This window comes from Cibotium barometz, chromosome 7, assembly GCF_041138505.1.
Source record: "Cibotium barometz isolate CiBa-2024 chromosome 7, ASM4113850v1, whole genome shotgun sequence".
NCBI classification, from domain to species: Eukaryota; Viridiplantae; Streptophyta; class Polypodiopsida; order Cyatheales; family Cibotiaceae; genus Cibotium; species Cibotium barometz.
The window spans coordinates 47,388,167-47,398,753 of NC_141052.1; the positions used below are offsets into that span (position 1 = coordinate 47,388,167).

At 38.8% G+C, this 10,587-nt stretch overlaps 1 protein-coding gene across 1 annotated transcript; it reads right to left on the bottom strand.

Annotated features, from left to right (window-relative positions):
* Positions 1-440: 440 nt before the first annotated feature.
* LOC147637099 (very-long-chain aldehyde decarbonylase GL1-4-like) lies at positions 441-8,318 on the bottom strand. Its single transcript, XM_086800712.1, has 11 exons — positions 8,117-8,318; positions 7,241-7,464; positions 6,553-6,782; positions 6,162-6,381; positions 5,252-5,373; positions 3,704-3,960; positions 3,430-3,537; positions 2,007-2,213; positions 1,771-1,881; positions 1,397-1,570; positions 441-936 (listed from the first exon to the last, which is right to left on the bottom strand). The coding sequence occupies exons 1-11, from the start codon at positions 8,177-8,179 to the stop codon at positions 769-771; spliced, it is 1,884 nt and encodes a 627-aa protein (XP_086656838.1). The 5' UTR covers positions 8,180-8,318; the 3' UTR covers positions 441-768.
* Between the last annotated feature and the right edge of the window lie 2,269 nt (positions 8,319-10,587).

A 10,587-nucleotide genomic window follows, 5' to 3' on the forward strand; every position in this document is an offset into this window, starting at 1 on the left:
TGCTGAAGGTGTCCACGACCATTGGCATCGGCAATGCGGACGTCGACACTTCCTTGTGGGAGAACTTGGTCAAATGTATCGTATAGTAAATTTCTAGTTTACAATTACACGCAATAGTTAATTTCAAAAATAATTAATTATTTCTAAAATTAATTAATATTCACACTAACAGAATTTCTTAATAATAATCGTCACTTACATAGGCTTATGTACGGTTTGCACATTTATTAATTAATGGCCACGGTAGTGGGCATTAATTAATTAAAATTGTCAACAGAATTGTTAATATAGTTATAAAAGATGAAAGACGGTTGTGTTCATGCCATGTCATACATTGTAGGTTGTATTTAACTATATATATATATATATGCTTATATTTAACTACACTGTCTCTCACACACACATACATAATTTGGAGGGGGGGGGAAAGCAAGCCTTGCATTTGGAGCAATTCAAAATAATTAACTCACCAATACACCCTGTCACTGATAAGCACCCCTTACCTTAGGCGAGGAATATGTGCCTAAGGTAAATTGTAAATAATGAATGCATCAATAGTTAATACAAGACACCCCGGCCTGCACGGTGCTATTCAAAGACTCAACCTTGCGTGATCGAAAGAAAGTAATCCTGCACAGTGCTGTTCAAAGGCTCAACCTAACAAGAATCTCCACCAAAAGGAAACACTACAAACACAAAGGTTATATGCATAATGCTCTACTCTACATAGCTTTCAGATTGTTTTGCAGCATGGCATCCATGACACTACTACTTGGCTTGTTGATGGGAGAAACCATGTCTCAAGGCAGCTTCCCAAGAGTCTTCCATGAGATGGATGGGGATATCGTCTGTGTAGTCGTGGTGACGCCAACCCTCGAGAGCGTGAACCATGGCTGCAGCATAGCTGGCCCTCACGACATACCTGGGCATCACATCCTATAACCCCACGGAAAATGATTACTGGTGGCTCAAACAAAGTGACGCAAAGGAAATGATTAACGAGACAAAATACTACAAAACTAGTAAAAACTCCAAACCAGCTATAGAGACAGAATACACTTGTGTTACATTAACGTATGAAACTACATTCAATCGTATACTAGACATTAATAAATAAACGTGTACATACATTCACAAATATATAAATATGTAAGTACATTATATGTATATAATACATTTATAAATATGTAAGTACATTATATGTATATACATTAAATACATTAAATATGTATATAATATATAAATATGTAAGTACATAATATGTATATACATTAACCGTTCATTAACGGTTCCAATTTCTCTTTCTTTTTCTTTTTTCTTTTTTTTTTACAGACGGGGGATAATTAACGGTTCCAAAAGGGTATAAGTTGCCATGGGAAGGTAAATTGTATTGTACCTCACATGCGTTGATGGTTCTCGCATTTTCGGGCAGCATGAGGCCGGGTACGCATCCGTATGTGCAGTCTTTTCTCAATGTACGAATGGGAAACAATGTGAACTGGTGAAAATGGGTTCCACGAGGGGCCAAACTTTGCTCGTGTGAACCTATTTGCTCACCCACGATCCAAACCTGCGATATGACCATACGTACGATTACATCGAGATAAGCAATGCATTGCATATGCATGCATACATACACCTGCAACCATTTCATGCACCATAAGTACATGCATGCACATGCACAAACCTATATATATATATATATATATATACATATATATATATATATATATATATATATATATGCACACACGTCGGTGCGTTTTTCACCTTGCAGCCTTTTCCAACTCCATAATGGGTAGCATGAACAAGATTACGTTGAAATTTTGGGGCCATCTGCTGTCGTAGACTCTCCAACTGATCCTTGGACGACGAGAGGGCCTTTTAAAGCAAAAAGCAACTCAAGAAAGCGTTAATCCGACGTCCTTAAGCTTATATTAATGTATGTGCCACACACTGTAAAAATGCAGACAGAAACTATATGATTTGATAATTGTGTATTATACCAGGACTCTAATCCCATGCTCGCATAAGTAGGTAGCAATGGCTCGACCGACCCTGGAATCAGCCGCAGTTAAGAAAACCTCCTCCACTGCCTTCTTTGCCACCACCTCCTTGGCAACAATGGCTGCCGCCAACGTCTCCCCAGTCACTATGGGAATACTCACGCCTTTCTTACCCATAAATTTCTCAAACATATCCGATTTCCAGTCCTAAAAGCAAAAATATGAATTTCATCACCAAATGGTTTCATTTTTTTCTTTCTAAGATGTCTGCATATATTGATAAGCATACATAAAGTATTCACTCATGTGTGTGGGTATATATATATATATATATATATATATAAACATGCATGTGTAATAATATGCATATATAATGTTTGCATATCTCAATGCATGTGCATATGCACGTATGTATAATAATATGCATATATAATGTTTGCATGTACTGTTCATATCTCAATGCATGTGCATATGCACATATGTTTTTTCACCACAGGATGCATGTGTACATAGATATACGTAGGTTTATATTAATGAATGCATGTGTTGATTTACACAATAGGATACATGTGTGTGTATATATATATATAGGTCTATGTCAATATACGCATGTATACATACAGGCAAAATTACATATCAGACTTATATGCACACATACATGCAAGTACATGTGTATATATCTTTATATGTATGTGAGATTATGAGAATAATATACATGTATATAAACAAACAAAGCATTATTCATATAATGTCCTATTTATATACATACATTATGTGTACATGTACTCTGTACATATCTGTAAGCATGTATACCGCTGCGTGTGCATATATGCATGTATTTAAATGTTTCTAGATACGTGCGCGAACATATGGATGTAGATTCACACCAAAGGATGCATGTGTACACATATGCAGTATGCAGGTTCATATCGATCGATGTGTAGATTTACACACCAAAGGATGATGTACACATGCGGGACACAGGTTTATATTGATTGATGTGTAGATTTACACACCAAAGGATGCATGTGTACAAATATGTACATCGATTTATATCAACAGATGCATGTGTACATACATCCAAATTTATATATGTAGACTAATGTATAGATATACATGTGCATGTATTTTTATATGTATGTACATGTATATAATATGCATGCATATATGTATATGTAATTATAAGCAGACAATACGTATAAAAAAAAGAGAGCACACATGTTCATATATATGTATATTGTATGCACGCATGCATACAATATGTTCATATGTATGTTGTAAGCATGCATACATGCCTTAAGCATAAGACACATCTATATGAAAAAAATAAGGCATCATAACTATGATCGTATAATTTTTTTTTTAATCGCATAACTATACGTACTTATAATTCCAAGATTTTCATTGAGCTGTAGCTGATTACCTTGTTTAACAAAGCAAGAGCAATGACTTTTGCACCCGCTTGTTGAGCTTGCAAAATACATTCTTTAATCCAACCGTCAATCCTAGCTTTCTCCGAGAGCATAGAGTACTGAAGGTCAATTGAGTGCAATATGATTAGATAAAAACCCATGGACAAATACCCGTTTTTCAGACCAGAGCAGAAGCAAAATCGGGTACTAAACAAGTGGGACTAATTAGGGTGCGAGTCATTAGCACCATACAAACCGAATAATAATGTGGACAAGGTGTTTCACCTGGAATGTGTAGCGTGGAATCACCCACGTTTGGAGTTCAAAGCTGTTGCCTATGAAATGAGTGGCACCGATAAATGGCTTAGCAAACAACCATGCCAGGACCATGATGGGGATGGCCACGGGCCACATCAACCACATGTACCATTTATTTGCGTACGGTTGGGCTGCAAATGTTTGGAAGCCAAACTGGAGGTGGAAAGTGGACAGCAATCCTGTTGCATGGGTCAGATACACGCAATCCACCTTGTTCTCATGTCCTGCACATATCAATTTATGTCACAGCCACCATTATTATATATGTATATGTGTAAAATAACAATTGCTAAGTGTGTGTGTGTGTGTGTAATAACACGGTGAAAGACCCCGCGTCTTGCTTGCAGGAAACGAAACCTACAGGCAGACATAAACTCCCCCTAAAACACAAAGAAAATAAACTAAAACAAGCTGATCTCCTACAACACCGAGGGCCTCACACAGAGACACAAGGCCAGAAGACTTATATTATAATGAATGGATTAGAAGCTCAGGATCCTCCCTTAATTTCATTTGCTTTCAAGAAATCAAAGTCTCGCCTCGACAAAAAATCTCTAAGAGATCTCTAAGAACTCCAAGTGGGTCCTCACAACCCATGCGGCTGGGAGTGGGGGCACAGCTATTAATATAGGGTATATTTGATTCCTCAGAATTTAAAAAGTCCAGATTGATCCTAAGCAGGATACAGGTTTAGAAAAACTGGTCATTATCTCTTTATATTACAAGGAAACGGGAACGGGCAAGGTTTTGACCCTGGAAACGGAAACGGAACCGGAACGTTTGGAACCCGGGAACGGGAACGTTTTGAACCCTGGGAACCGGAACGTTTTTGAACCCATGTCAGCAAACAAAATTAATGGAATTTTGAAAAATGTCATTTTAAATTATGAACTTTAAGTAAGATATACTAAAACTTTGAAAATTTATGTTTTGTATACATAGTTGAGTGGAAAAAATAAAAGAAAAATTGCTTTTCTAAGAGCCTAGTCTCGTGGCTTGTTTACAATATGAGTAGCACATAACTTTTAAAAAGAAGAAGAAAAACGCTTTTCTATGAATTGCTCCTACGTTTTCGATACTCTGCTAATACTTGCAAAAACTCTAGTATGATGATAAATTTGTGGTAGCCAAGCTTCTACCTTGATTTCAGCTGAGCTGCCGCTGCAATATTCTGACAACTCTTCCAGAAATGGCAAATTGAAATGTTTTTTGTAAATATTTATTTCAAATATAGATTTAACATCTAGGTCTTGGGAACGACATTCCCCATTCCCTAGAGAGCGAACCGCATTCCCCAATAACTATGCTTTACATGCCTGAAGATCAAGCTTTAAATTTGCAATGGCTTTGATGCTCAAAGTTAAACAGAGTTAGAGAAAGGTAAAGATTTAAGAGAGTGAGATAGAGAACATTACATGAGAATTATTATAAATCTTCACAAAGAATATTTGAACTTATGAAAAAAATTATTATAAATCTTCACAAAGAATATTTGAACTTATGAAAAAAAAAAACCTTTTCGTACATCTCGATGAAGGCTGTCCGTCGTAGCATCCACAGTCCCGTACAAGTGGTCGTACAGTGGCATGAAGAGGGAAAAGTTGGTGTGCACTTTGCTATGGTGCAATGAATGAAACCTGTTTTCACATCATTTTACATGCCTTGTCCGTCAACACAATCCTGCTCGCATTATTACCTTTATTGAAGCGGTAATCCAATTTTCGTTTATTGAGTTGGTGATTTAACTATTCGTTTCTTCATATTTCTCCTACGTTCCTTTTTTTTTGGAAGAATATTCAAATCATCATGTCCCTCACAATTTTTTTCCCTTTTCAATTTTATTTGACGGGTTATCTAGAAAAGAGCTTTTATTTCTTTTCGTTGCGTAAATGTTAATCCGAATTACCATATTTTGTCAATCATATACGTAAATGTAGAAACAATTTATTATTATTTGGAGTAAAGTAAAGTGGATACGTATGAATTCAATGAAGTCGCTGGGAGTCAGTTGTGCGCTGTAGCAACGCGTGAGCGAAATGCAAAACCAAATAATTAATCATTTTTAATTAATACGATTAAATGTGGACTAGTGTAAGGCTTTATTATACAAATTGATTAGTAAAGATTGAACCAGTGTTAGCAGAAGAGATTTTTTTCAACAATTCAAAAAACCTTCAACCTCAAATTTTTGTAGTTAAATTTTTTAAAATTTATAGGTTTTTGTGACTTATTATTTTTCAAAATTTACCATTCACCTGACACTAAACCTAAGTTTTGTCACTAAACCTTGGTTTTTCATGAACACTGGATTGAACTAACCTAATGAAAGATGCATTGATCAATTAGTTAAGAGGACAATGCTGATTGGCATAGATTTTAGAGGTTATTTAACCATGTGGCATGATATTGCATGATTCGGACTTACGTGGGGCTGTAAACAAGGTATTTCAAAGGTGGCAGAGCATCGAAAAGCCAAGTAGGTATGAACTCAAAGTTGCAATGGCCCCATGAGTTCATCAAATCCATGAACAGAATGTACACATAGAACAAGCCTATTGAGGCATGGCCAAGAACATATGGAATGGCAATAGGTATGGAAAAGAGCGTTCCATAGAATAAATGCTCCATAAAGGGATGGTTGACAGCTGCCAGAAAACAAAATGGAAAAAAAAATCGTCAGTACATGATCCATAGAGGGATGATTGATAAACAAAATGGAAAATTAATCGTCAACTATTGCAGTACAATTGAGCAAGACAGATGGAAAATAGACAATATTACTAATTAATGTGAGAATTAACTACTTAAGCACGTACAGGTGATGGGTTGCGTGACGAAGGAAGAGTGGTGGTGGGTGTGATAGCGAGTGAAGAGGTAGTGATGATGTAAGGCCCGGTGACCCCAGTAGTAGATCCACTCGACGGGGCCGGCATGCACAAGAAAAGCTACGAGTATCCCTGTGCCATCCCATGCAGGAATCCTTTCCGGCGGAAACAGGAAGAACCAACTGAACAGAGACAACGCCCCAAGAAAAACTACATTTTCCCTGCGCACGGACACACACAGACACACACAAAACACATCACAATCAAGTTAGTGAAAGTAAGTATGCACACTAACATGAATATGTTAACATTACTCTTAAAGCAGTATTAACAACCTTCATACTACACACAACCTCTCTCTGGCACAACACAACAATCTCTCTCTCTCTCTCCTCTCTCTCAAAAGCCTGATCATGCAATAGTAAATCATCTTCAATACCCACGACTTATGGTTTCTCTCTCTCTCTCTCTCTCTCTCTCTCTCTCTCAAAAGCCTGATCATGCAATAGTAAATCATCTTCAATACCCACGACTTACGGTTTCTCTCTCTCTCTCTCTCTCTCTCTCTCTCTCTCTCTCTCAACGCCTTATCGTGCAATAGTACAGCATTTTCAATACCCACGCCTAATGGTTAACCGAACAGGGAGTTAGAGCGAACTACAGTGGCTCATGATGTTACCAGCTAGCCTCATGATCGACTTGCTCAAACTTGATGCCCTTAGTCTGAATCTGATGCTTTCTCGAGATACACGGCAGGCGAGAGGCGGTGCACCATATCTGGAAAACCAGATACCTGAGGCCTACCAGCATAAGCAAGTGAAAATTGATGCTGCTAGAAAGCGGTTCTCCAAGCAGCACGCTTTCATGAAATGCTTTGATTGCTACGGGCACGAGTAGAAGATACTGCAAACACCAAAATCTTAATACTTAGAATGGCTTAACGACCAATTCATGCCAATCAAACATTAGCATCACGAAGATTATTTAGGTGCTACTATTAAGCAGCCAGCATTAGCCTGAATGGACGTGCATTACCAAGCTTTCATGTTGGCTTAATTAAATGTTACTTTTAAGAAACCAGCGTTAACCTACATGGACGTGCATAGCAAGTTCGTACGACAAGCATTACCAAGCTTCCGGGAATGAACACTCGGCAAGTGTTACTTGTAAGCAGCCAGTATTAACCTACACGGAGGTGGATTAGCAAGCTCGTATGACAAGCATTACCAAGCCTTTGGGTTAATGTACACTCGACTTTGATGATTAAGCTAAGCTTAAGAAGACCAAGGTGGTGCAGGATCAACTATTAGCAGCTTCAACAATACAACCTTTCTTTTACAAGTAGAGATTCTCTTGAAGCTCAATAAACAGGGAGCAGGGAGAGTCGAAAGCCCGCCCCTAGGCAAAGGCAGCTCTCCGAAGCTGTAGCCATAGGGAGCAGGGAGAGTCCAGGGGTGCACGATGTTGCTGCTCTCCAAGCTCGACCCACCCCACTTGCCCGTGCATGATTACAACCTGAAATAAAAACAATATTAAAAAGAGTTCGAACAACAACCTTCCAACGTCCCCAATTATCCCAGGGAAAGCTGTAGAGTACGCCTGGAGCTGGTGCGGCCATGGCAAACGCCGAAAGCCGCAAGCAAACGATGAAGGAGAGCTTAGGAGACGGACTTAATCGAGCTAGCTGCCGTGGTGAGTGAGAAGCCCAGTCGATGCCGTGGTGAGTGAGAAGCCCAGTACCTGTGGTGCTAAACAACAAATCCAGATTTATGCATTTATCACCCAAGGCAGTGGCTTAGTGGCTGCTAGCACATGGGTCATCGCTTGTAAGCTGTGCATTAATAGTGTATGTCAGTACAGCAGTGTCCTGTCAAGGCTTTACAGGTGGTACTGCAGAGGTACTCGTAAATGTTGTTTTTACGAGAGAGAGAGAGAGAGAGATCCCTGCAAGGATTTTATATTAGAGGATTTTCCCACGGGTAAGTTGTTAATGCGAGCATTCCACGCTTTTCCGACGCTGCTTTGTGCCGTCGTGACTCATCCGTGACACTGCCGTGCCCGTCGTGTCGACCATTGCACAATTACTTACGTGTAACTAAATTCCTTCAACCTCTTCAAATTTGTAAACCTTTGCTTTGTATTTTTCAACAATTAGTAGGTGGAGTAACAGATTGCACTAAACCTGAGACGCCCTCTTAGGCCACGCGGAAAAAAATTAAACAAAACTAGTGACCCGCGCGACAGTGTCCACTCGAGCAAGGAAGCTCCACCTCATGCGACCTTTACACCCGAGCAAGGAAACACAAGGAGCTGCCGCCCGCTCGTTCCCCAATTAAGCCTCTTTTTGTGCCTCCTTGCTAAGGAAAATTAGAGGATCAAACTTGGTAATTAATTGGGATTAAACTAATTACTAAGATGCTAGTCCAGACCTCCAATCCAAAGCTTAATCCAATTAGGAGTAACTAGGGACTCAAAATAGAGATTAGATAGCCTACTTAGTAAAACTATTTAAGGTTGCTTCATTTTTCATTGGATTTTTTTATTAAATTTGGAGAAATCTAGAAATTATAGGAAACCCCCTAATTTTGGAGGTGTCTATCATTACATTACAAGACGAGCTCCCAAAATTGATCAAAGGATATTTGATTAGAGATAATTACGCAAGAAGAGGTGGGGTGCCATGGGTCTTACTATGGACCGTGGGTCATACCATGGACTAGGCTTTTGCTCACAATGGTCTCCCCATCCAAAGACGTACCTAAAAGGATGTCAACAATTGGCAAGTCTATGCTCCATGCGAACTTTACATTCTACCAATTGGTAAGTAGATACGTGTTTCCACTCACAAATGTCTGTTATAATATTCAACCAATTGTAACATCAATACTTACCCATTATTATGACTAGCTAGTTTAGGAGCTTTGTTGATTGTTGTGATCAGGATTTGAATAGCTCTAGGTGTGGGAGATTCTTGTGGCATTCTACTCTTTTTTAGGAAGATGATTCTTATGACTCCCTTGGTGTTATTTTTATCGCCTTTGCGAGCAAGAGGTTCTTATGTCCACTCTCTAAGAACAAGGGAATTCAAGCTTTCAAAAGAGACTTAATCACTAAAAAATGTAAAATTTTAACAATCCCACCCTCACACTTGACCATCAACATGTAAAAAAGAAAAGAAAAACTCCCTCCTCCTTTATCTTTTTCACGAAATTCAAACCCCCCTTTATGCATGGGGATCTCCGGCCAAGTCGCTCCATCTGGTGCTTTTTGGGGGGACATATGGAGCCGGCGAGCCCAGCATCAAAGCATGCCATTCTCGACGATGAGCAAGTCTACCAATAGAACGCCAAGCCCTAATTCGATCCAGCATCCTCAACGCCTACCTCAACTGTGAATCATCAACAAACATGTGTACCAAACACATTTTTTCTGAAGGAAATTTTTTCACTTGGGTGTTTTTAATGATGGCTTCTAAGCTATGGTGGATCAAAGGTAATTAGGACCATTGAATTAACATGAGGATTAAGATAATGAATAAGATTAACACTTAATCACATCACATGAGCAAGATCATAAGCATAATGACATGAGAAATGATAGATTAATTCAGTGATATGAGGGCCTCAATATATAGGCTTGAAGTGATGATGTCATAATATCCCTAGATTCTCTTAATCATCTTGCTTGTGACATAATCGATGATGTCACAATATCCCTAGATTCTCTCAATCATCCCATGTGACCAAAGTTAATGTTATGGGCTACATTCAATACTTGGCATCTTCTTCTCCCACTTGCTTTTTGTGGAGATTCTTAGTAACTCCTAGGATTTTCCACTTTGACCTTTGGTAACATTGCTTTTGTCCCATTAACCCCTAAGGTTATTGGACATAAAAAACATACGTACACACACATATGGCAAGACACATACAAACACGAGGTGGACATGCACACACGAGACTCTGAAATACTTAACAAACCCCCCTTTCAGAGCGAAGCTTTCAAAGCGAAGGTGGGGATGCTTGA

Excerpts from the sequence above, each read along its gene's own strand:
- LOC147637099 (XM_086800712.1), bottom strand. The coding sequence starts at position 8,179 with ATGGCCGCACCAGCTCCAGGCGTACTCTACAGCTTTCCCTGGGATAAT. Across the intron at positions 3,538-3,703 it reads TTCCACGCTACACATTCCAG|TACTCTATGCTCTCGGAGAA; the intron begins GTGAAACACCTT and ends ATTGACCTTCAG. Across the intron at positions 2,214-3,429 it reads CTCTTGCTTTGTTAAACAAG|GACTGGAAATCGGATATGTT; the intron begins GTAATCAGCTAC and ends TTTTGCTTTTAG.